General features: G+C 36.5%; 1 protein-coding gene across 5 annotated transcripts in view; it reads left to right on the top strand.

The window, feature by feature from the left end:
* JMJD1C (jumonji domain containing 1C) overlaps positions 1 to 27465 on the top strand; it is a 272238-nt gene that overhangs the window by 228292 nt on the left and 16481 nt on the right. For 4 of the 5 annotated variants that reach the window (XM_049855057.1, XM_049855056.1, XM_049855059.1 and 1 more), the window contains 12 exons: positions 566 to 709; positions 807 to 999; positions 1102 to 2786; positions 5668 to 5840; positions 6110 to 8316; positions 12959 to 13160; positions 15084 to 15298; positions 16278 to 16430; positions 24255 to 24344; positions 26170 to 26297; positions 26488 to 26701; positions 27206 to 27420. In XM_049855057.1, coding sequence (XP_049711014.1) covers positions 566 to 709; positions 807 to 999; positions 1102 to 2786; positions 5668 to 5840; positions 6110 to 8316; positions 12959 to 13160; positions 15084 to 15298; positions 16278 to 16430; positions 24255 to 24344; positions 26170 to 26297; positions 26488 to 26701; positions 27206 to 27420 — 5619 coding nt within the window. Of the gene's footprint in view, positions 1 to 565; positions 714 to 806; positions 1000 to 1101; positions 2787 to 5667; positions 5841 to 6109; positions 8317 to 12958; positions 13161 to 15083; positions 15299 to 16277; positions 16431 to 24254; positions 24345 to 26169; positions 26298 to 26487; positions 26702 to 27205; positions 27421 to 27465 lie in introns of those variants that run through there. The other variant, XM_049855060.1, reaches the window with a different exon arrangement.

The raw sequence follows: 27465 nt of genomic DNA on the forward strand, positions 1-27465 counted from the left end.
TGCTAAAAATAATTTTATGTTATTTGATTGCATTTGATTTTTTTCCTAAAAAGGTGACAAAATTTTACTTTTCAATGAGGTAAAAAATTGCTTTTAATCTTTAAAATAGTCTTTCCTTTAGTTAAGGTTCCATGTCCATTTCTTTAATGTCAGTCTTCTTTTTCTATTATTCATTTGTACAATTTTTGTCAATTTTTGTTTCCTTCCTAACTCTTCCCTTAGTTTTGTTTTACAGTTGCTTTAAGCAAACTACTTCCTATTTTTTAAATACACTTATGACTTCCTTGACATTTGTACTTTGATAAATTCTTATCCTTTTTTCTCAAGTTTTGTTTGTAGTAGATATATTTGCTTTTTAAGTCTTAGCAGTTGAAACAGGTTTCAGAAGGTTAAAAAGATAATTATTTTATTAATGATTACAATTGATTTATTGTAAACCTGACACTATATTACAAGTTAGATCACAAACTGATTTCTAAACATTTCTACTAAGAAAGTGTACTTAATGTCGTATTGGTTAACTGATAGGGTTTAATTCTTGTCTTTGTTTTGTGTCATAAATTAGGTACTAGAACCACAGAATGTCGATCCTTCTATGGTTCAAATGACCTTTCTAGATGATGTTGTTCACTCTTTGTTAAAAGGTGAAAATATTGGCATTACATCACGACGTAGGTCTCGCGCCAGTCAAAATAGCAACACTGTTCACGTATGTATGTTATCAGTGATGGATTATTGTAAAATATTTTCCTTGAGGTTACTTAGGATCAGACAGTAAACAGTCATTGTTAATTGGTTATTTTTAGGGTCATTATACACGTGCCCAAGCAAATAGTCCCAGACCAGCAATGAACTCCCAAGCTGCAGTACCAAAACAGAATACACACCAGCAACAGCAACAAAGAAATATTCGTCCAAGTAAGAGGAAGGGCTCAGATAGCAGCATACCAGATGAAGAGAAGATGAAGGAGGAAAAATATGATTATGTAACACGAGGAGGTAGGACCTTTTTTTTTTTAAAAAGGGAAATATGAAACATTTATAACATGCTGATTTAGTATTGATATGAAAATAAGACTGTTCTTTTTTTAAACCTTACAGAAAATACTAAAAGCAAAAATAAACACTTGATGAATAAAAGAAGGAAGCCCGAGGAGGATGAAAAGAAACTAAGTATGAAGAGACTGCGAACTGACAATGTTTCAGATTTTTCTGAGAGCAGTGACTCAGAAAATTCAAGTAAGAGAATAACAGATAATTCCTCAGAGCAGAAGTCAGAGAATGAGTTGAAAAATAAAAATACTTTAAAGATAAATGGAGAAGAAGGAAAATCCCAGAGTAATGAGAAGGCAGAGGAACAGACACTAATGGATAGCCCAGCTCCCTGGGATCAAATACAGGAAGATAAAAAACATGAAGAAGTAGAGAAACTGAAGTCAGTTGACTCTCAACTTCAAGAGAAAAAGCTTATCCATTCAGAAGAACAAACCACGCTTTCTGACCGTAATCCTAGTGATTTACTTCTTCAGGAATGCAGTATGGAAAAGACACACACAGTGGCATTAGTACCAAAGGAGAAGTTTGTATCCACACCACCCACACCAAAATGTGTTATAGATATTACAAATGACACTAACTCACAAAAGGTGGCTCAGGAAAACTCAAGTACCTTTGGCCTTCAGACACTTCAGAAAATGGATCCTAATGTTAGTGACTCAAAACATGCTATGGCAAATGCAAGATACGTGGAAATCACGAAACAAGATTCTGATCAAAGCTGGGTCAGTGATGTAGTTAAAGTGGACTTAACACAGCTGAGTATGAATGCGTCTTCAGGAAGTGATCATCTGAATTTGGAGAAAGAGAAACATCAGTATGTGTCTTACATGTCATCGTTAAGTGCAGTTTCTGTAACAGAAGATAGTAAGCTGCATAAGCTTAGTCCACCCCCGGAGACCATAAAATCTAAACTTAATATGTCAGTAGATGTTCCCAAGACAAAATCCAATCCATCACCTGAAGTTGTTAAATCCAAAATTACCTATTCTCCTGATTCAGTAAAGTCTAAGGCTACTTACGTGAACAGCCAAGCCGCTGGTGAAAGAAGACTGGCAAATAAGATAGAACATGAGTTATCAAGATGCAGCTTTCATCCAGTTCCTGCTCGAGGCAGTACATTGGAAACTACAAAGAGCCCCCTTATCATTGATAAAAATGAACATTTCACAGTTTACAGAGATCCTGCACTTATTGGACCAGAAACAGGAGCTAATCATATTTCACCTTTCTTAAACCAGCATCCTTTTCCTCTTCATTCCTCATCCCATAGAACCTGTTTAAATCCGGGTACCCATCACCCTGCCTTAACTCCTACACCCCACATATTGGCTGGATCATCCAGTCAAACTCCATTACCTACCATTAACACTCACCCTCTGACTAGTGGGCCACACCATTCTGTTCATCACCCTCATTTACTTCCTACTGTGTTACCCGGAGTGCCTACTGCCTCCTTACTTGGTGGCCACCCACGACTAGAGACTGCTCATGCCAGCAGCTTAAGCCACTTAGCACTAGCACACCAGCAACAGCAGCAATTACTACAGCACCAGTCACCTCATCTTCTTGGACAAGCCCACCCTTCTGCTTCATATAATCAACTTGGACTTTATCCAATTATTTGGCAGTATCCAAATGGAACACATGCGTACTCAGGTCTTGGTCTACCTTCTTCTAAATGGGTTCATCCGGAAAATGCAGTTAACGCCGAAGCTTCCTTAAGGAGGGTAAGTTACATGGCTGTTTGCCAGATATCAATACACAGATGTTTATCAGAATATGTCCAAATGTTCTTTTAATATCTATTCTGTTAATTTTTAAATCATTTGTTATTATAAAACATGTTCGAACATCTCAAACAGTATTTCAGTTATAGTTAAACTTGATGCTTAATAACTTTGGAATAGTGGAAACTGAAATCTCAAAAAAGCCTATTTATAAAGTTAAAGCTTTTTAGATTGTTTCTAATATACCCTATTAATAAGAGTGAATGTCTTTATAGCTAACTAATACATAGCCATAATTACTTTGCTCAGCTAAGTTCCTAAAAGTGAAACTTCTAGGTCAAAATTTGTATAAAATTTTAAGACTCTTGATATGCATTATCAAATTATTCTTAAAAGACAAGTTGTTAAATTTCCCTACTGCATACATTATATTGATGGTACAGTACAAGATATGACTTTCTAAGCCCATTGTTGTCTTACGGGAGCCCAAGGGGGGCGATTCCTGATATTTGGCGGTAAAGTTGAGGCCGAGAGTCTCTCTCCTTAAAAGGTCGTGGTATAGGGTGTTTTTTTTCCTTCCTGGACCATGTGGTTTCTCTAGCCAAATTCATTTTCACATTTTAATAAAAAAAGGTTTTGAGGGCAAACCAGCCCCAAGATCAAAAATGCAGGATCGGGTATCACTATTAACCTCCCAGGAGACAACCTTGTCCTTGTATAGTCCAGGATGTTCTTCAGATATACCTCAAAAGCTTTTAACCACTTTCTTAATATTGTCTTTTATTGTCAAGTAGGGTGAGATCCACGGTATATATGTTGGAGACAGCAATTTGAAGAGAATGCTAGTAAACTTAGGGATAATTTTGCTTGCATTAGCCTTGATGGTAGTACCAGTAGATGAAAGGATGGTGTTCATCATGCCTAGAGTTTGTTAGGGGAGCCATCACGGCTAGCTGTGATGACAGACTGTGGTCACAAGTTCTTCCATGATTCCCAAGTTGTGCCGCTGGCAAGGGGCACCCAGTTGTTGGTGATGCAAGATGCAGTGCTAACAGTTTTGAACGATATTTCTAGTGGTTTATTCTCGTTGTAAACATCAAATCCTTTTGACTCCACTTTGATATGAACTTCAGCCTTCTTTAAGTATAGTCAGCAGTGAACTCCATAATTATTTCGTGCACCAGCATCCCCACATTTGATGTTGGTAGCATCTGAATCCTAGGATTGTGCTTCCATTGATCACAAGCTTCCGATTCCCGTTCTTGCTGTGGGTAGAACCATACTACAGCATCAACATCAGGTGGTCAAGTCATTGATTAGTCACTTGTCACTACGATAGCATCTCTGCCAGAATTGAAAGCAGGCCTGCTGAGTCTGGTGCCCCAGTTTACTCACATTTTTGCTTTAATCCTTCACCACTATTTGTCATGAATGTAATTGCAGCTGTTAACCACACAGGGGAGGCTAGGGGAACACAGAGGAGCCAAGATCTGACAAATAGTTTTGAGTCTTTTTTCGATAGCTTTATGACAAACTGTGTTTTTAGAAATAGCTTGGGGGGAAGGAGCCTTTTTCAGTATGTGTCATGTGTACACACATTCACTCCATATGATTACAGCCTCCATGTTTATAAGGACATAAAATGTTTTACTCAGTAGTCATAAACTTGTTAAAACAAAGATGAACATATCAAATTTTTATTTGTTATATAAAATGATATAAAGTAATAAATTCAGATAACATTTGGAGCAAAAGTGAAGGTCTTTTACACCCTAGTGTTTGTGCAAAAGTGAAGGAGGAATAACAGTAAAAGGCACTAAATGAAGAAACAATTCTATGGTAGTTTATAAAGCAAAATCTTATTGCCGTTGTTGATTGCAAGTTAAGATTTCTGGATCTTGTCAGTCTCAGGCTTTTTGAAACATATTTGAATGATCCTTAGGTGTTTATACATCAATTTTTTTCTCTTACGTGAGGTTCATGACTATAGTGTATGTTTTTAATCTAAATAATTTTATAGTAACATGTATTAAGTGTGATATATTGCTCGTGAGTTTTCATCTTGAGATGTAAAATTTGTTCCCTTTGTTAAAACCAAAGGAGGTTGTGTTTTCCATCTATTTGATTGCCCCACCCTGTAGACAAAGTCATAAAACATGTCCTGGGAGAATGTCAGTGAACCATAATATAGAAACAATTCTTAATTTAAGCGTGAAATTAAATAGTTGTATGTCTCAACATATAGAGGTCTCTGTCACCAAATTTTCAATTATGAGAAAGGCAGCATGTGTATACAAAGAGAATTAACTTCATTATATCTACAGATTTAATGATCCTTTAAAAACAAAAACAGTGTTTATTGCTTATATTGAAATGGTGTGCATTTGGGCCTTAAAAACGTGCTTATTTGCCAATCGTAAGAGTAAATTGTTACACTGAAAAAGTTAATTGTTTTTGACAACAAAAATTGGCAGATGAGCTTGATTACTTCTATTTCTGATGGAATGAATTTTAGGAATGACAAATTCTGTTTTTGCTATTAGCAACATACATTTTTCCAGTGTTAGACTCTCAGGAAATCTTATAAGCTGGGCTTTCTGTACATCCCTGTACGCAATGTTAAAAGTACTGATTTCACAGTCTTTTTAGTAAAATAAATAATAAATTTCTGGAAATTGTATTTTATCACTGGTTAGTTTTCTGCATCACATGGGAAAATCCATATAATTATGCTGGTTACTTATTTGTGTATATATTTCTCATAAGATGCTTTTAAAAAGAGGTTTGTGCTTCATGTATGCATTGTTGTTAAAGACTTACTTTTGTACTGTGTTTAGCTTTCACTAGTAACTGAAGTCTGTGCTTTGCTTTGTTTTGATAGAATTCACCCAGCCCTTGGTTACATCAGCCCACCCCTGTGACCGCAGCAGATGGCATTGGATTACTTAGTCACATTCCTGTCAGACCATCCAGTGCAGAGCCTCATCGGCCTCTTAAAATTACAGCGCATTCCAGTCCACCGCTCACGAAAACTGTAGCTGACCATCATAAAGAGTAAGTTCACCGGTGCTTGAACCTTAGAATTACCTGTCTTTTATAATTTTTCTTAATTATTTTCTAAATAGGTAATTTTATGTTAATAAGTATCTTAAAACTGGGCTTTGAAAAAATTAGTTCTATTTTGATATACCGTACCTCCTAATTTATTCAGTAATAATGCAAAGACATGTTTTACTTTCATAATAGGAAGATACTGCATAGAAACTATCTTTGTATAATATAAGAAAAAGCAGTCACAAAAACCTTTGTTATTTTATTTATAGAGACTTTGAGAGGAAAGCTTTTATTGAACCGTTACGATCTGTTGCGTCCACATCAGCAAAAAATGACCTGGATCCAAATAGGTCACAGACTGGAAAAGATGGTCTTTTGCACAGGCATTTTGTAGATCCATTGTTGAATCAATTACAGAGGCCACCCCAGGAGACTGGAGAGAGATTAAACAAATATAAGGAGGAGCACCGACGAATTCTTCAAGAAAGTATTGATGTTGCTCCCTTTACAACTAAAATCAAAGGGCTTGAGGGTGAGAGAGAGAATTATTCCAGAGTGGCATCGTCATCTTCTAGCCCTAAAAGCCATGTCATCAAACAAGACAAAGATTTAGAACGCTCAGTATCAGATCTTTATAAAATGAAGCACTCAGTGCCTCAGAGTCTGCCCCAAAGTAACTATTTCACTACACTGTCCAATAGTGTAGTCAATGAACCACCAAGATCATACCCATCCAAAGAGATTTCAAATATTTACACAGAAAAGCAGAGTAGTAGCCTTGCAGCAGCAGCTAATCCTCAAACTCTGACTTCATTTATATCATCTCTTTCGAAGCCTCCACCTTTAATTAAACACCAAACAGAAAGTGAAGGTTTAGTAGGCAAGATACCAGAACATATTCCCCATCAAATTTCATCTCACTCAGTAACAACTTTCCAAAACGACTGTAGGAGTCCTACCCATTTGACAGTTTCTTCTACAAATACACTCCGGAGTATGCCTGCTTTACATAGAGCACCAGTATTTCACCCACCAATCCATCACAGCCTGGAAAGAAAGGAAAGCAGCTATAGTAACCTTTCCCCTCCAACTTTAACTCCAGTGATGCCAGTGAATGCTGGTGCAAAAGTTCAAGAATCCCAAAAGCCTCCAACTCTGATACCCGAGCCTAAAGACTCTCAGGCAAATTTCAAGAGTTCTTCTGAACAGAGTTTGACAGAAATGTGGAAATCTAATAATAACCTCAGCAAAGAGAAAGCTGAATGGCACATGGAAAAAAGCAATGGAAAGTCACAGGCTGCTATGGCATCTGTCATTGTACGTCCACCTTCTAGTACAAAATATGAGAGCATGTCAACAATGCAGTTTGCTTCCAAAGAGCGACTTAGTGAAAGATCTTCAACCGAGGCAAATCAAACAGATTGCCACAAACCAGCAGAAGCCGGAGAGACTGGTAGAATCGTTCTGCCGAGTGTGAATTCAGACAGTGCTCATATAAAATCTGAAAAAATCTTTCAGTCTGTCTCACAGGGCACTGTTCCCAGTTCAGTCATGTCTGCTGTAAATACAATGTGTAATACCAAAACGGATATATTTACATCTGCTGCCACTACCACCACTGGTTCCAGCTGGGGTGCTTCAGAAGAAATTTACTCTTTATCAAATACCACTTTGGCCTCTACATCCTTAGAATGTATCTCTTCAAAAAGTGTTAGTCAGTCAGTGGCTCAGGCACAGGAATGCAAGGTCAGCACCACAGCTTCAGTTACACCAGCCAGTAGTAAGACAGGAAATGCTGTCCAGCCCAGCACTGGGTTCTCAGGCACAACTGATTTTATCCATTTAAAAAAGCATAAAGCAGCATTGGCTGCTGCTCAGTATAAAAGTAGTAGCATCGGTGAGACTGAGCCTAATACTGTGAAAAATCTGACATCCTCAGCCTCCCTTCCCCTGGAAAGCACTGTGGTCTGTAGTACAATAAACAAAGCAAACTCTGTAGGAAATGGGCAAGCATCCCAGACAAGTCAACCGAACTACCATACTAAAGTGAAAAAGGCCTGGCTCACTAGACATTCTGAAGAAGATAAAAATACTAATAAAATGGAAAATTCAGGGAACTCTGTATCAGAAATTATTAAGCCATGTTCTGTCAATTTAATAGCCTCTACATCTAATGATATACAAAATAGTGTAGATAGTAAGATCATAGTTGATAAATATATAAAAGATGATAAAGTCAGTAGGAGAAAAGCCAAAAGAACTTACGAATCTGGCTCTGAAAGTGGAGACTCCGATGAAAGTGAAAGCAAGTCAGAGCAAAGGACTAAAAGGCAGCCGAAGCCAACTTACAAAAAGAAGCAGAATGATTTGCAGAAGAGAAAAGGTGAAATAGAAGAAGATTTGAAACCCAACGGGGTTCTCAGCAGGAGTGCTAAAGAAAAAAGTAAATTGAAGTTGCAGAGCAACAGTAATAGCGGTACGTAAATTCTTTCTTCTAACGTGGGGAAAAGGGCTGTGTGTTCTCTAAAGACCAGTGTGCATGCAGACATCTTGTCCCTTTCCTGGCATGCCTTAGAATTATGTATGTGCTCACTTGACGGCACTGGGTTCACTGACCTTATTTCTGTATTTCACAAGCACCCTGTAGGAGGAAATGAGAAGACTTGCCCCCCCCCATTCTTAAAAAGATTTTGTAGAAATACATGGTTTACTTAGCACTTGTTGGCGAAAACCCAGTGTCTACTTTAGTAGCCAGAATTCTGATCATTGCTAAGAACTATCAAAATGCAGTTGTAGATGTTAACACCAAAAGTAAATAGCTAATATTAGCTAAGATATTTACCTATAACAGGATATAATTGGAAAAGAAATCTCACTGATATATACTTATGTTAAGCCACATTTTTAAGAATAGTGTGTATTTGGCCTGTATTTTGCCTTTCTGTCTTTTTGGTGACAGAATTGACAGCTATTGAAATTACCAGCTATGTAACTAGTAACACTACTCTTTCCGACAGCCCTTAATGGCTAAAAAATTTAAAAGAGGGAGGTGATAATGGTTTATGTGTTTATTTCTGTATTTAAGAATAAATTACATGGTAAGTAAAAGCTACAAAACTGATGTTTAATATTTCTTTTATGGCTATGGCTGCAGCAAGGCAAAATATGTGATACTTACCAATAATATTCACTGTAAAGTGTTTCTGTATATTTACTCTAGAAGTATTTCTCAGTTTGCTTATTTCTTTTTAGGTATGTTGCACAATGCAGAAAGCACTTAATAGTTTATTATATCCGTGTGTTCATCCACATACAGTGTATGAAATATCTGTGACAATGTGGACACTCAAGAAGTACTTTGACAAGCACTTGGATGTTTTAAGACTGTTATTGTGCCTTTTCACTGAGTGAGGTTTTCCCACGTGCCTGTGTGGAAACCAGAGGCAAAGTGAAGGAGAAAAAAACAGGAGGATGGAATCATAGAAAAGGATAGTAAGGAAATGACAGAACCAAGGAAAACAAGCTCAACTAGAGACAGAGAGGCTGATAAACTGAAATACAAATATAGTCAGAAGACGGAGAGGGATTGACAATGAGAAGGATAAAAGGAAACGTGCCATTTATTTGAATATATACAGTGTTGCCTTTTCTTTCTCATATGTTCTTATCATGTCCCCCAGTGAGTTTATAATAGGCTTATTACAGTCAAAATTTCTCTTCTGCCTTCACATAGCATTTACTTTGGTGTCAGATATTCAAATACTTGAGTTAAACTTACAGAAAACAGATTTAGGAACCTTCCAGCTTTCATCATTCAGAAAACTCTTAGGAAGTCATATTTACAAAACTCTTAATGAAGTATACATGTTCTGTTTTCACTTTGAGACTGGATGTCATGATCACAAGTAAGAAGTCTAAGACAAAGGCCAGAATCAGCACTTTCTTTCCCCCAAGTTGTTGATGTTTAGTCAAATCTCTACTTGGTAACTAACATTTAGCTTCAGAAAGTCTATTTAAGTCCCATTTGTTTTCAAGTTCAAAGTAATAAGTGACTGTTAATGCCGACTATTAATTATAGGCAGAGTTGACTTGCATTTTTTCTCGGCCACCTAGAAAAGTTTTTTCAGTTGGGAGTTCATAAATCAAGGAACTTCTGAACCTGAGTAGATTTACCTACTTCCTGGATTAAATAGGACCTTTTTTTGTTTGTTTGTTTAATGTTCAGTGGAGTTGTCATCAGTCATAGTCAATTAAAAAGAATGAGTTAAGCTAGTACTTGAGCATGTAATATGATTATATGCACTTGTATACATCTATAGTTACATTATTATTTACTTACAAATATACATCTAATAGTGTTTCTACAGGGTCGCTATGAGTCAGAATTGACTCGATGGCACTGGGGTATGGTGTTTCTTAGTGCATTCGAAAGTCAGATACAATAGATATTGCTTTATTTGCTCTTTTAGAATGTCTCTTATCTGCTGCCCTTTGTTATTGACAATTAAAAGTTGCCTGCTTTTCCATGACTAATTTTTTATGATCTGAAATAGCCCACCAAATTTAAATACAAGATCCATAACACACAAAACCAGTAGATTAACTATAATCTGAGTTTAATTTGTCCCCCAAAATATTTATATTTTAAAGTGATGGAAAATCAGAGTAAACGTTAGCATATCTCTCTTACTTTCTTCCCTAGTGTTCTGTTGCTAGAGCAACTGTTTGTGGTTTTGCTAATAGGGAACTAAGGTTGGAAAGGTTCTTAGGGTATGAAGGAAGCAGAAATATCTGTTGACTTACATATTTTTTGTTGACTCAAGTGCCGTAGTCTCACATTTTTAGATTTTGGATGTCAACCTAAGATTAGATGCACAGAATTGGAGGATGAAGTTTTATTATATACACTATTATTATAATAAAATTCATAAAAGGAGTTAGCTATAGTTACATGTGGCCTAGACTAGAAGCAGAAGTTACAATATCAAAAGCTGTCCATTTGAACTGTGCCTTCATATCTTTATAATTCATTTATTCATTAGAAAAAAAAGCTTTAAGTACCTTTTGTGTCACAGAAATTAGATTCCTTTGAAATGTCTGGTTCTTCATTATAGTATTGTTTCAGTTGTTCACCATGGTATGGTAATCCATACTTTTTGAACTGTTCCATTCTGTGGAATTAAAAGCATATTGGTTAAAAGTTGTTTCCTATTCAAAATAGAAATAGATTGCATTTACTTTATTTTAGTGTAATTTTTAAAAAATGGTTGGAAGCAAGTATGCTAAATAAAAATTTATTAGCAGTGTAACATTTCCTTTGTTCATTCTGACTTCTAAAAGCTCGAAATTTTTATATAGTCCGTAGGAGAAATGTGTATTACACACAGTGAAGAAAGAAATAGCAAACATTTAATACAAGCCTTCTGGCAACAATGTCAGTCCGTAAGTGTACATGTGTATGTATGTATATGCAAGCATGCTCATCTATGTGTATTTCTCTAGTGGATTAAGCCAAATGGCTCATTGACCTAAATTGGAGACAGATGGGTAGAGCATATATGTAATTGTAGAGAACCAGGCAGCAGTCCTAGAAGTACTTAATAATTGGAGCCAATTTTAAATGGGCCACCCTGTAGTTTAAACATAGTACTTCCTATGTTGAGAGATGTGATCTTTCTATAATTGTACTGCTTACACTATCAACAGATAATGGGAGATCTGGACAAGAGACTTCTGCTATTGAAAAGGGGTTTTTCCTGCAAGTTTCTGGAAGATATATATAATCTCAGGAGAATAGTCATACCTCTGTTCCACAAAATGGGCATGATTAGAGAACAGAAGAGTATAAGATACAGTTTATTTTTGCAACATGACAAATAGCAAACTATGTAAATCTCATTATGTCTGATGTTTAGATAAAGTTATATGGGCAATATAAGTACAGAGTTATAATTAGAGTGAACAAATATTTGCTTGTCCTACCATGGCTTGCTTTTAAATGAATATATTTATTAAAATTTAATAGGCAAAATTTATCATTTTTTGGGTTCCTCCTGCTTTATAGATGACTGATTACTTGAGCCAGTGTTTTTTACAATTGTTAAACTCAAGTTAATGAATGTGATGGGAAAATGGTACACAGTATAATAGATTTTTTCCTTTGTAAATATTAGACTGTTTAGTGATGTTTTTTCTTTAGATTTTTTGATGCCTTTTTTTTCATTCTGACATCAAAAAATGCAACCAAGATTATTTTTCTTGTACTTCCTTCAAACCCTTTTACTGTTCTAAAAGGTATTGCTCCTACTGCTTTATTGGTATCGAATGGCTGGAATTAAAATAAGGGAAAGATATTAGAAGAAACACAGCTCAGTGCTTCTTAGCCCCTCCTCTCCCAAATGTAGGCAATAAAAAGTCAGCACTTAATGAGCTACATTTACCTTAGAGAATCAGATTAAGTATTTCAAGACAACAGATGTTTCTAAAAGTTACTAACATTTGGTCTTTAAATTCTTCCTGTGAATCTTGAGTTTCCTCCTCTGTAAAACAAATTTCTGAATATTAGGGCTGTATGTTTATGTTTAGTTATAAGGAGCCATGGTGGCACTGTGGTTAAGCACTTGGCTGCTAACAGAAAGGTCAGTGGTTTGAACCCACCAGTCTCTCTGTAGGAGAAAGATGTGGCAGTCTGCTTTCCATAAAGATTATAGCCTTGAAAACCCTATGGGGCAGAATTGACACGATGGCAATGGGGTTTTAATTTTTAGTTCTAGATTTGCATAGTATAAATATCAAGAATTATTATATTTGCTACATACACATGAATATTTAATATGTAAAGATGACAGTCAACTGAAAATTTGATAATATACTGAATTCCGCGTTCCAGTATACTGACAAGAGTCTGGTTCATTCTGGTTAGTGGAATAATATGTAAGTAGAAATGCTGCTGTGGACTTTTAGTTACTGAGTACCTGGAACTTGTAAATAATCTCTTCGCTTCTTCTCTACAAGCTTACTGTATTGTCAGAATTGTATAATTGGCTTGAACTTTATCTCAAGGAGTATACATTTCTACAAAACATCTTATTGCTAATACTTCTGTACTAATTTTACAGCTGGCATTCCTCGTTCAGTGTTAAAAGATTGGCGTAAAGTCAAGAAACTGAAGCAAACTGGGGAGTCCTTTTTACAGGATGACTCTTGCTGTGAGATAGGGCCTAATTTACAGAAGTGCCGAGAATGTAGACTTATTCGGAGTAAAAAAGGAGAAGAACCAACTCACTCACCAGTGTTTTGTAGGTTTTACTACTTTAGACGGTAAGTGAAAATACCTGATCAGGGTATTTATCCAAAAATAATTTCTTAGTGCTAACTTTAACAACTGCTAATTGTTTGAACAAGTATTTATTCACATTACTACTTTTTTTGATATGACCTTTCCTTTCTGAAAGATTTTTTTCTTATTTAGAAAATGTTAATGGTTTTTTTTTTTTTTCTTTCATATAGAAAATTAATTTATATACTCTGACTAGGGCAGTGTAGCATATGTATCTGAGCAATTAGCTAGTAATCACAAATAGTTCATAAATCTAGGTAAAAAAGTATGGGCCATTCAACTTGTTAAATATACATTTTACACTTACAGATGTAAAAATATAGGCATTACAAGAACAAGGATTTGTTAGTACCATGTCACATTTCACTGATTTCGTAGTAAAATATAAAACCCACTTAGTGTTGTTATTTACCTAAATACTGCTTTATTTATTATTATTAAATAATTATTTTAATAGATTTGTAAGGGTTCAGTTAAAGAATAATCTAGCCAGTAGAGAGTAGTTAAGGAGCCCTGTTGGTACAGTAAAGTGCTCAGCTGCTAACCGAAAGGTTGGTGGTTCAAAGCCATCTAGTAGCTCTGTGGGAGAAAGACCTGGTGTTCTGCTTCTGTGTAAAGATTATAGCCTAAGAAACCCTATGGGGCAGCTCTACTCTGTTACATTGGGTTGCTATGAGTCAGAATTGACTCCAGGGCACTTAATAGTAACAAGACAAGTTAATGGCTCAGACTCTGAAATCACCCAGTCCTGGGTTTGACTCCCAGCTCTGCCCTTTAGTTCCTGTGTGACTTTATTAACTGTAGTAGGACCTCTAAGCCTGTCTCATCTGCAAAATGTGAATAATACTGGTAGGTGCATTGGAGGGTTTCATGAAGATTAAATGAGATAAGGTCCATAATGTAGTACCCCCGCATATTGAATGTTCTGTTAATTTTGACTGCAGTTATTCCCTTAATTACCATCATCATCTTCCTAAGAAGTTAGGAAACACTTCTAAACTAAATTTTTTAGTTTATTTAACTAAAATGTGTTTAGATAGAGCTAATAGAACAAAGCTGAGGTAAGATGATGCATTTTGAGAAAGGGAGAAAATTGGTTTTAAAAAGGAAAGGGGTAAGGTAATAAAGTATGGAAAATAGGGGTAAAAGGAGTTATCGTTGGTGTTATCCATTTAAAAAATACAAAATAATTTGTGATAAATTTTAGACATTTCATGTCTGATGTCTGAGTTAGTAAGAGTGAAGAAAGCAAGTATAAGATAATTGAGTAATAACCACCAGCCAGTAAAGATAATGACAGTTCAGCATTCCAGTTACCCTAAACTTACCTGAATAAAAAAAAGTAATAGTTCATGTTAATTGGGTGTCAGAAGCTAAGAGAAGAAGGCATACTAATTGGAATTATTATTGTGCCTAGTAAATTATTGAAATCTCATTCCTCCTCTAAATAACTTTATTAGTATCATTTTAACTAATGAAAAAGGTATGTGTACATGGCATTTTATTTTGTCTTCCCAGTGAAAGTTTTAAGGCAGTTTAGAGCTTTGACAGCTCTAGAGGTTTCTGTATAAATCAACAGCTTTGCTCTGGGCAACATTTGATTAACATTTTACCTCTTGTCACGCATCAAATACTTGGACATAGTTTTCATTTGGTTGGAGTTAAGTATAAACAATATGGAAAATCTTATTTCTTGAAATTACTTAAATTGGTACTGCTTATTACTGTCATTAGCTAACACTATGAGTTATTTAAATTGAGCAAAATAGGTACAGCAGTTCATTGTATGGGTACATGAAGAATACACTTTTTCTCTTAAAAATTATAAATTTACAATTAGAAAAATTGGACTTAGGTTTTATTAATATATTGGAATCTAATATGCTTATGGTTTAATGTTTCAGATTGTCATTTAGTAAAAATGGAGTGGTTAGAATAGATGGTTTCTCTTCTCCTGACCAATATGATGATGAAGCTATCAGTTTATGGACACATGAAAATTATGAAGATGATGAACTAGACATAGAAACATCTAAATATATATTGGATATAATAGGTGATAAGTTCTGTCAACTAGTAACATCTGAGAAAACAGCTTTATCCTGGGTGAAAAAGGATGGTAAGGAAGTTAAATACTTAAAAATGTATACATTTCATTTTCAGAATTTTTCTAATTATGTTTACTCTGTGGAAGAAGTCCCTTATCTTCCATAATCTTTTTTATTTTTAATAACAACACTTGTTTATGAACAAATGCACCTATATATAACTAAGGTCACATATTTTCCAGTGGAGGTTGAATTGAATGGTTTAACAATTCATAAAATCACAATAGCATTTCTCTATTTTTCCCATTCCTGCATACATTAGTTACTGTGATAAAATACACTTTGGATGCAAAATTCAGAAATTTTAGCATTTGCTAGATAAGGACATAATTCATCACAATTATTTCAGTTTTTAATCTGGTGTGAGTCATTACAGTCATTAAAGTTAAATAGATTTGTGTTCAAATCTCAGCCTCCTTCCTGTTTAACTGTGTGACCTTTGGCAAGTAACCCCTCTGAGTATCAGTTCTGAAAAATAGAAATGAAAACTACCTCATAGATTTGTTTAGAAAATAATTGTGTTAACTTACGTAAAGCACCTAGCACAGTGCCTGAATGTGTGCTCTACATGTCAGCTTCTTTTCTTTCCTTCCCTTAAATCAATGGTTCTGAAATAGGGGTGATTTTGCCCTGGTGGGGAGGGGGTACATTTGGCAATGGCTGAAAACATTTTTACTTGTCATGCCTGAGTGAGGGTGGTGGTGGTGTGGTACTAACATGGAATGAGTGGAGGCAAAGGATGCTACTAAACATTCCGTAGCACACAGGAGAACATTTCACACCAAAGAATTATCAAGCACAAAATGTCAAAAGTGCCAAGATTGAGAATCTGCCTTGCATGGAAACAGTTTTTTATTTTTTACCTGTGATCATTTGTGAGTCTTCTGAAGAGAATAATTAACTTGGAAAAAAATCTGTGATTGATCTTTAGTTAATATAGTCTTCAGAGTTCTTCTCTTTGCCTTTAAATTTTTGTTTTCTCTATTTCAGCCAAAATTGCCTGGAAAAGAGCAGTGAGAGGAGTTCGGGAGATGTGTGATGCATGTGAAGCAACATTGTTTAACATTCATTGGGTCTGCCAAAAATGTGGATTTGTGGTTTGCTTAGATTGTTACAAGGCAAAGGAAAGGAAGAGCTCTAGAGGTCTGTTCATAACTTCATAGAAATTGTAATTTTTGTGTAATGTTTGTTCTCATCTTTAGGATCATTGATCTGGAAAATTAAATGTGGTGTTTGTTTTTTTAACCATTTTTATGAATATTAAGGAAGTTTTATGAAGTTTGTTTTGAAATGAAAATAACCACAATTTACTAATGGCCAGATTTTCTAGAATAAAATTGCACCCACATTTTTTAGCCTTATTAGTGGATCCACCCTCTTACTTCAGGCAGATAATTCCTAAAGAAGCCCAAATTCAGGTTAGGCCTTCGTGCTTTTAGGTTCCACTGTGCAGGAATCTTAAGTCCCTTTTAGAACCTGTTAATTACACAGTCATGCACTTAAGTCACAAATACTAGCATGAATTGATTTTTCTAAATACTGGCCCATAAAGTTCAAATCAAAATGTAAAAGAATATGCTGCCCGTAGCACCATTTATCTCCCAGTTCTTAGAAAATGAAGAAACAGTCTTTGTATTTGAAAACCAGACCAGACGTATTGCTGTCAAGTCTGCTTTGACTCATAGCGACACTATAGGACAGAGCAGAACTACCCCGTGTTTCTCCCATGGAGTGGCTAGTGGATCCAAACCACTCACCTTTTGCTTTGCAACTGAGTGCTTTAATCACTGTGCCACCAGGGTTCCTATTTGAAAATAGCCTTTGAAACTAATACTTCTAATTTTGTAGTAAAATGACACAAAAATTGTGTTCAGCTTGTTTATACAGCTAGAGATAATACAAAGTTAAACAAGAAAGTAAGTCCTCCCTTTTTTCATTCTGTAAGTGTTCTAGAAAAACTTTAACAGGGCAGCTTTAGAAACTTTGACCTGTTACTGGTAGCCTGATAATATTGGGGCAAATTCTAATGAAATGAGAGACTTAGAATTGTGAAAGTATTAGAATTAAAATACTTGGTGACAGACTATTCAGTGTCTTAAAAACAACAAATGTCATTTTCTCCTCTCTTCTCCCTCCTCCCTATCATTTGTTTTATTGTACTTTTTAGGTAAAAATTTACAGAGCAAATCAGTTTCTCATTCAAAAATTTATACACGAATTCTTTCATGACATTGGCTTCAGCCCTCACACTGTCAGCACTGTCCTCCTTTCCCTTTCCTCCCCAGTTCCATTCTTCCAGTTTTCTTGTCCTTTCCTGGCTTGTTGACTTTCTTTTTGGAAAGGTGTTGCCCTTTTGGTACCATACACTTAATTGATCCAAGAAGCACATTCCTCACAATGTGTTTTATAGGCCTTGCTAATCTTTCGCTGAAAGGTAAACTTCAAGAGTGGCTTCAGCTCTGAGTTAGATGGGTGTTCGCGGGGCCACAGCCTCTGGGATTCCTAGTCTCTGTCAGACCAGTAAGTCTGGTCTTTTTTGTGAATTTGATTTTTTGTTCTATGTTTTTCTCACATTCTGTCTGGAACCCTCGGTTGTAATCAGAGTCAGAGTGATTGTTTTCTGGTCTTAGGGTCATATATGCTGTGGTCCATAAGTCATTTGGAGTAATTGCTCCCTTGGGTCTTCAGTTTTTTTCACTCTCCTTTGCACTGAACTAGAGGAAATTGATAGTTGTACCTTAGATGACCAATCACTTAAAACCCCAGGTGCTACTCACCAAAGTAGGATGTAGAACATTGTCTTTTAAGAACTGTGTTGTGCTGGCTGATGTAGATGTCCCCAGGGTCTATGGTCCTTTGCCTTCGAGCCTGACTGTGTCACTTGTCTGTTTTATTGTCTATATTAATACACGAGGAGCACCTACTATCATGTACTTAGAAATTTCTACCACCAAACCTGTATCTGCTGGTGTGTGTGCGTATGTGCGCCCTTACCCCCTCCCTCACTTCTTGGCATATCTATCTTTGTAACATTTGTAGATTATGTTTGTTAATACTTTTGTTGTAGGATTGTCTGTGCTGTAGTAGTTACCAAAAAAACCAAACTTGTTGCCGTCGTGTTGATTCCTACCCATGGGGTCCTATAGGACAGAGGAGAACTGTCCCATAGGGTTTCCAAGGGACAGCTGGTGGATTTGAACTGCCAACCTTGTGGTTAGCAGCCATATTACTTAACCACTGTGCCATAAAGGCCCAGTAGTTACCATACCCCTTGTCATCAAGATGATTCCAACTTACAGGGACCCTGTAGGTGGCATAGTAGTTAAGTGCTACGGCTGCTAACCAAAAGGTCAGTTTGAATCCACCAGGCGCTCCTTGGAAGCTCTGTGGGGGCAGTTCTACTCTGCCCTATAGGGTTGCTATGAGTCGGAATTGACTTGACCGCAGTGGGTTTGGTTTGGTTTTTTTTATAGGACTGAGTAGAACTGCCCCCATATGCCAGGGAGCACCTGGTGGATTCGAACTGCCGACCTTTTGGTTAGCAGCCGTCGCACTTAACCACTACACCACCAGGGTTTCCATTGTTGTCCTTTATTCCTGTGTTGCTCTCGGTGTCTTATCTTGCCTTAGTCACACTGTGCTGACTTCTCCCGTATTATGTATTGCCTTTCCCTTCACCAGTATTAACAGATGTCTACTATCTCTTCAGTAATTTTCTCTCCCTCACCTTCACATCCCTGGTAACCATCGTAGAGTTCTTGTTTTTTTCTCGTGTGTAAACCTTTTGTTTGCTATTACTTTATAATAGCAGTCTCATACAATATTTGTCCTTTTGTGATTGACTTATTTCAGTCAGCATAATGTCCTCCAGATTCATCCATGTTGTAAGATGTTTTGCGTATTCATCGTTGTTCTTTATCATTGCATAGTATTCCATTGTGTGTACGTACCACAGTCTGATAATCCATTCATCTCTTGATGGGCATTTAGGTTGCTTCCACCTTTTTGTTATTGTGTATAATGCTGCAGTGAACATGGGTGTGCATGTCTATTGTGTCATGGCTCTTATTTCCTTAGGCTGTGTTCCTAGGAGTGGGATTGCTGGATCGTATGATATTTCTATTTCTAGCTTTCTGAGGAAGCGCCGTACCATTTTCTGTAATGGTTATACCATTTTACATTCTTACTAGCAGTGTATAAGAGTTCCAGTCTCCCCACAACCTCACCAACATTCATTATTTTCTTTTTTTTGGATTAGCACCAGTGATGTGTGGGTGAGATGGTATCTCATTGTAGTTTTGGTTTGCATCTCCCTAATGGCTAACACAAGCCCTGGTGGCACAGTCATTAAGAACTTGGGTGCTAACCAAAAGTCTGGCGGCTCAAATCTTCCAGCCGCTCCTTGGAAACCCTATGGGGCACTTCTACCCTGGCCTGTAGGGTCGTTATGAGTTAGAAGAGACTCTACAGCAGTGGTTTTTTATTTGTTTGTTTGTTTAATAGCTCACGATTGCGAGCATTTCTTCGTATGTTTGTTACCAGCTTGAATGACTCCTTTGGTGAAGTGTACATTCATACCCTTTGCCCATTTTTTAATTGGATTATTTGTCCTTTTTTGTTGTTGTTTCAGGTATTGAAGTTTTCTATAAATTTTAGAGATCAGACTGTTGTCGGGTATATTGTATCCAAAAATCTTTTCCCAATATGTAGGTTCTCTGCTTACTCTTTTTGGAGAAATCTTTTGTTGAGCATAAATGTTTAATATTCAGGAAGTCTCATTTATCTAGTTCATCTTCTGTGTGTGCATTTTTTGTTATGTTTGTTATTCTAATTTTGCCACATATTAGGGCCCCTAGTGTTGTCCCTGAATTTTCCTCCATAATCTTTACAGTTTTAGGTTTTATATTTAGTTCTTTGATACATTTGAGTTAGTTTTTGTCTATAGTATGAGGTATGGATCTACTGCTAGATATTCAGCTTCGCCTGCACCATTTGTTGAAGAGACTCTCTCTTCCCCATTCGGTAAACTTAGATCTTTTGTCAAAGATTAGCTGACCTTAGGTGGATGGATTTTTGTCTGGGTTCTAGATTCTGTTCCATTGGTCTATGTGTCTGTCATTGTACCAATACCAGGTTGTTTTGACTACCATGATTATATTGCAGGTTATGAGATCAGCTAGTGTGAGGATTCCTACTTTCTTCTTTTTTAACAAAGCTTTACTTATTCAGGGCCTTTTTGCTTCCATATGAAGTTGGTGATTAGTTTTTCCATCCCATCGAATGCTTTTGGAATTCGGATCAGGATTGCATTATATTTATATATCACTTTGGGTGGTATTGACATTTTCACAATGTTCTTCCTGTCCAAGAGCATGGTATGTTTTTCCATTAATGAAGGTCTCTTGGTTTCTTGCAGTAGTGTTTTGTGTTTTTCTTTGTATAGGTCTTTTATGTCCTTGGTTAGATGTATTCCTTAGTATTTTATCTTTTTAGGGGGCTATAGTAAATGGTATTGTTCTTCTGATGTCCTTTTCACAGTTCTCTTTGTTGGTGTAGAGGAATCTAACTGATTTTTGTACGTTGATCTTGTATCGTGCTACTTTACTGAATGCTTCTATTAGTGCCAAAAGCTTTCTCGTGGAGTCCTAAGGATTTCTATATATAGCATCATATCACCTGAGAATAGGGATAGTTTTACTCTTTCCTTACCAATGTGGGTGCCCTTTATTTCCTTTTCTTGCCTTATTGCTTTTGCTAGTACTTCTAATACAATATTGCATGAAAGTGTTTATAAACGACATCTTTTTCTGGATGCCTTTTCTGCATCGATTGATATGATCATGTGATTCTTTTGCTTCGTTTTATTTATGTGATGGATTACATTGATTGATTTTCTAATATTTCACCAACCTTGTATGTGTGGTATGAATCCCACTTGGTCATTATGTATTATTTTCTTGATATGCCATTGAATTCTATTGGCTAGGATTTTGTTGAGAATTTTTCCAACTATGTTCATGAGAGTTATTTGTCTGTAGTTTTATTTTTTAGTGATGTCTTTGCCCGGCTTTGGTATTAGGGTTACGCTGGCTTCATAGAATGAATTCAGGAGTATCCTTCCTTTTCTGTGTTCCAGAATAGTTTCAGTTGAATTGGTGTCAACTCTTGTCTTAGTATTTGGTAGAATTCTCCTGTGAAGCTGCTTGGAACAAATGTCATTTTAATTCACGGCAGCTCTTTTCTCAGCCTGCTGTATTAGATAGATGAACCGTGATTTAGCCATCAGCATCTTTTCCAGCTAATAAGATTATTAAAGCCTCACTCTCTGACCTTTTTTATTATACAATCAGTACTTACCCACAGAGATCTGAACAATGGGGAGGCATGTCTGACCATCAGCTCAGTGTTTCTATGATATGCAAAAATATGTAAATATAAATAAAAGGCGAGACCATAGTACAAAATGCATTTTAGGCAGTCAAATGTCTTCAAAACCACATAAACATATTTTGGTATTTTTAATTGGTAGGTCTAACTGCATTGTTCTAACACTTCCTGACATTCATTTTATAGCCTTCTTTCTCTGTTCCCTATTACATTTGTTTTCTCTTTGCCAAATTTAAAAAAATAATTTGATTTATTTGTTATATGTATATTATTTCCATGAGTCTTTATTTGAACAAGATAGTTGTGTTGCTACTGATATTAATTTTGAAAGTCTAGTCTATTAGCATATCATTTTTCTGACTATAACCTATATGCCCTGCATTAGTATATTCTGTTAGCTATATATCTTCTTATTCTACTGTTTAAATATTGTAAAAATCTCATAGTGATCAGGATTAATATATAGCTCTTTATAGTGGTAATCACCATGTATCTAAAATATAAGCCCCCCATGGAAACAGTAGTCAAGAAATAAAACTATGTATTGCATTGGGCAAATTGGCTGCAAAAGACCTCTTTAAAGTTTTAAAAAGCAAAGATGTCACTTTAAGGACTAAGGTGCGCTTGACCCACAGCGTGGTATTTTCAGCCACCTCATAGCATGTGTAAGTTGAACAAAGAATAAGGAAGACCTAAGAAGAATCGATGCCTTTGAATTATGGTGCTGGTGAAGAATATTGAATATACCATGGACTGCCAGAAGAACAAACAAATCTGTCTTGGAAGAAGTTCTGCCAGAATGCTCCTTAGAATCGACGATGGCAAGACTTCAGCTCGCATACATTGGGCATATTATCAGGAGGGACCAGTTCCTGGAGAAGGACATCATGTTTGGTAAAGAAGAGGGTTAGCTAAAAAGAGGAAGACCCTCAATGAGATGGACTGACAACAGTGGCTGCAGCAATGGGCTGAAACATAGCAATGATTGTGAGGCTGAAGCAGGACTGGGCAATGTTTCATTGTGTTGTAAAATAAGGTCACTATGAGTCAGAACCAACTCAGCACCATCTAACAACGTGTAACAGCAGTGGTAATCCCCATTTGTCTAAAATATAAGCAGTTGGAAAACCTTTGCGAGTTACCATGTAAGCTTTGGAGGGAAAAGTGAGAAAGCTTTTGGAAAAGAAAACTAGTTTTAGACTGGATTTCAATTTTATTTTATGAGGCTTTTCATCGTACAGTTCCCTGGGTGTTGCAAATGATTTATGGTCGTCTACTAACATAAAGGTTGGTGGTTCAGTTCCACCCAGTGGTTCTTCTGAAGAAAGGCCTAGCGATCTGCTTTCATATTAACTGAAAGCCAAGAAAACATGGAGCAGTTCTACTCTAACATAAAGCGCCATGGAATGGAAGTGACTCAAAGGCAGTGGATTTGGTTTGGGGTTTTTTTTGTTTCCAGGAAACAACAGTTATAGATTCTTTTGGTATTGTTAATTTAATGTGCTTTGTGATATTAATTGAAGGTTACACAGTTATATTACAAGTAGCTGCCTATGTAATTAAATTCATAAAGACTTTGACATCAAGGTAGTGAATATTTTTTTGTGTATACGATGTTTTCCTTGCTCTACTATAATATGTTTACACCTCAGGTGTAGAGCCTTGTTTGAAGGCAAGATTAGCAACTAACTACTAGGTACATAGTAGCCACTTTTACGCATGTCTCAAGACTGTTTCTTTACACGTCTCCGACGCATAATAGGAAAATGAGTTAGCAGAAGCATCAGACTTGTCAATATAATGTATTAGGATCAGGCAAAAGCCCTGTTTGGCACAGAAAATAGGGAAGAGATACAAAGAAATTAGCTACAGAGAAACTAGACTCAAACAAGGAAGAAATTGAAACTAACAGTGATTTCGTTCTGCTCCGATCCACAATCAATACCCATGGAAGCAGCAAACAAGAAATAAAACAGCGTATTGCATTGGTGTCATTTTGACACTAATGGTGTTGGCAAAGATTATTGAATATATGCTGTGGACTGTCAGAAGAATGAACAACTCAGTCCTAGAAGAAATACAACCAGAATGCTCCCTAGAAGCGAGGGTGGTGAGACTTCGGTTCACTTTGAACACATCATCAGGAAGGATCAGTTGCTAGAGAAGGATATCCTATTTGGTAAAGTTCGAGGGCCGTGAAAATGAGGGAAGCACTCATTGAGATGGATTACAGTAGCCAAAACAGTGACCATGAAGGTGGCATAGGACCTGGCAGCATTTTGTTCTGTTGTATGTAGAGTCGCCATGAGTTGGAGCTGACTTCAGTGTCAGGTAGTAATAATAATACATTGATAATAATATAAAAAGTGGTCATATTGGAAAAGCCTATCGTTACATCCATTTTGAATCAGTTTATATAAAATTCACTGTTTTTTCTAACTATTTTGTTACAAACCAAGCATTTGAAGACTATCATTAACATTTCATGTAATTTTTAAGCTCTTTATATGCAAGCTGTCAATTTTACAATTCTAAACCCATGAATGATACAAAACTAGGTATGTTATAATCTTCTTACAGATAAAGAACTGTACGCTTGGATGAAGTGTGTGAAAGGCCAGCCTCATGATCACAAACATTTAATGCCAACTCAAATTATACCTGGTTCTGGTAAGTATAAATATACATTGTTTACTTAGTGTAACAGAGCTTTTGGTTGCTCCAGACTATACAGCAGTATAATGGGATGGAGAGATAAGGCTTATCAAATCTTGACCTATTCTTGCTCAAAGTTATTAGAAATCCTCTGTCATAAAGCTAGGAAGTCAAACAAGCTCCAGTGATGAAGAAAACCGTAGGAGAATCATTTTAGATGGGAAAAATTAGAGTATAATGAAAAAGCCTATTGGATTTATAATGAAAGCTTTCTACATTTTTTGAACTTACTGAATTTTAAGAATAGAGTTGACAGCGTGACTGATTCTGCAGAACAGATTTCAAATTCTCATGGACTCCAGACTTTCTGGAGCCATGGTGACTGAATGAATCCCTGAAACTATTGCCCTGAGATAATCTTTAAACCTTAAACCGAAAATAGCCCCTGAAGCCTTCTTAAAACCAAACAGTAAAGAATCTCTGCCTCGAGCATTGTGCCCTTTTAAGATTAGATGGGAATCTTGGGGGGTGGTGAGTTTTTGTTAATAGGGGGGAGGATCAGCTTGGAAAAGGAGGGTGAGGATGGTTGCAGAACTTAAAGAATGTAATTGATGTTACTGAGTTGTACCCGTAGAATTTGTTGAACTGGTATATGATCTGTGTATATTCTCAACAAAAAATAAATTAAAAATTGTAAACGGATAGTGGGGATGGTTGCTGAACATGTTGAAAGTAATTAATGTCACTGAATTGTACATGTAAAAATGTTGAAATGGAAAGTATTTTGTTATATATATACTCACCACAATAAAAATAATAATTTAAAAAGAAAGAATAGAGTTGATAGAGAACATGAATTTGGTTGAATGATTAAGCTTGATGGAGAGGTGGTATGGAGAAAAATGGAAGAAAATTAAAATGTCACAAGAAAACCTCCACTATTTCTAATTATAAAACATAATAAGAAAAATGTCGAGAGGGAAAAGCACTAACTACACAATAGGTAAGTGAATAACTATGGTAAAAGGTAAGATGGCACACAATACTGGGGAAGTCAGCACAGCTTGACCAAGGCAAGGTCATGGAAGCTTCATAGACAAATCCACACTCCCTGAGGGATCAACTTACTGGGCTGAGGGCTGGGGACCATCTATATCCTACTTTGGTGAGCAGCATCTGGGGTCCTAAAAGCTTCTGAGCAGCCATCTAAGATACTCCACTGGTCTCACCCTGTCTGGAGCAAGGGAAAATGAAGAAAACCAAAGACACAAGGGAAAGATAGTCCAAACGACTAATGGACCACAGCTACCATGACCTCCACTAGACCTGAGTCCAGCACAACTAGATGGTACCCGGCTACCACCACTGACTGCCCTGATAGGGATCACAGTAGAGGGTCCCGATCAGAGCTGGAGAAAAAGGTAGAACAAAATTCTAACTCACAAAAAAAGAGTAGACTTACTGGTCTGACAGTGACTAGAGAAACCCTGAGAGTATGGCCTCCAGCCCTTTCAGCTCAGTACTGAAGTCACTCCAGAGGTTTACCCTTCATTCAAAGATTAGACAGGCATATAAAACAAGACCAAACGGGCGCATCAGCCCAGGGGCCAAAAGAATGCAGGAGGGGACAAGAAAGCTGGTGATAGAGAACCCAAGGTCAAGAAGGGGAGACGTTGACATGTCATGGGTTTGACAACCAATGTTAAAAAACAATGTATTACTTTTTTAACGAGAAACTAATTCGCTCTGTAAACCTTAATCTAAAGCAGTTAAAAAAAAAAGTTTCATGGTCTTAAAAAATAGTAGTGACTTTTTTATTAACTACCATTTTATCTTGTAGTTTTGACAGACCTTTTAGATGCGATGCACACTCTTAGAGAAAAATATGGTATTAAATCCCATTGTCATTGTACTAACAAACAGAATGTACAAGTTGGAAACTTTCCTGCAGTGAATGGTGTGTCTCAGGTGAGTAAAATCTCCTTTAATTAAAAAAAAAAAATGAATGGCTTAAATAATAAACTTTGATAATTGACATCCAGTGTAAGGCTGTTTTGTGAATTACGTTTTCTGTGTTATTGTGTAAGAATCTTATAACTACTTTTAACTCTGAATAATTGGAGAGTATTAAAAAATTCAATTGTTCTAACCCTTGTAGGTTTTGCAGAATGTTCTTAATCATGGTAATAAAATTTCTCTGTGCATGCCTGAGTCTCAGCAGCAGACTACCCCTCAGCAGTCCAAGACTAATGGCAGCAGCAGCCCAGGAAGTGATGTAAGCACAGACAGCAAGGTAACACCTCCAGAGTCTCAGTCACCACTGCACTGGTTAGCAGATCTTGCAGAGCAAAAATCCAGAGAGGAAAAAAAAGGTAAATATAGTTAGTTATCTAAGCATACGTTAGAGGGTTATGGTATAACCAACAGAGCGCTATTAAACTTAGAAGAGTTTACATTTATCCTGTTTCCCTCATGGCTTAGGTTCATTAAAACATTGTCTTCTCTCATTAGATGCCTTCCTGTGATTGTATCAAAATTAGTTACAGAATCATCATGGATGAGCATATCAGTAAAACCACCAGGGCAATATATATGTAACTTACCTATGCTTTCTGCCTGTCTTAGCTGTAGCATTTTTCATTTGTGACAGGTACAAACTCAGCTACATGTCTAAGATGTTGAGGAAGGCCTTTTCATATTCAAACTGTTTGACTCCATTTTGAAGGATCTAATCCATCCTCTGGTGTGTGTTCAGGTGAATAAATCACTAGTGCTACAGTTTTTACCTCCCACTATAAAATGCAGGGTGCCAGTTTTTGTTTATACTTTAGCAGCAATCTTAATCATGTTAAAATTTGTGGAACATTTTATTTCAGAAAACAAAGAATGTACTCTTGAAAAGGAAATAAAAGAAGACCAAGAACAAGACAACCCTGATTCTCCAAACTGCAGAACATCACCTCATGCGTCCCAGAATAATGAACAAGGCTCAACCTTACGGGATTTGTTGACCACAACAGCTGGCAAGCTGCGTGTGGGCTCTACAGATGCCGGCATTGCCTTTGCACCAGTGTATTCAATGGGAGCTCCGGTAAGTGTGATGCCAGGTGTTTTGTCTTTAATTTAGGCCTTAAAT

This window comes from Elephas maximus, chromosome 16 (genome assembly GCF_024166365.1).
Source record: "Elephas maximus indicus isolate mEleMax1 chromosome 16, mEleMax1 primary haplotype, whole genome shotgun sequence".
Classification (NCBI taxonomy): domain Eukaryota; kingdom Metazoa; phylum Chordata; class Mammalia; order Proboscidea; family Elephantidae; genus Elephas; species Elephas maximus.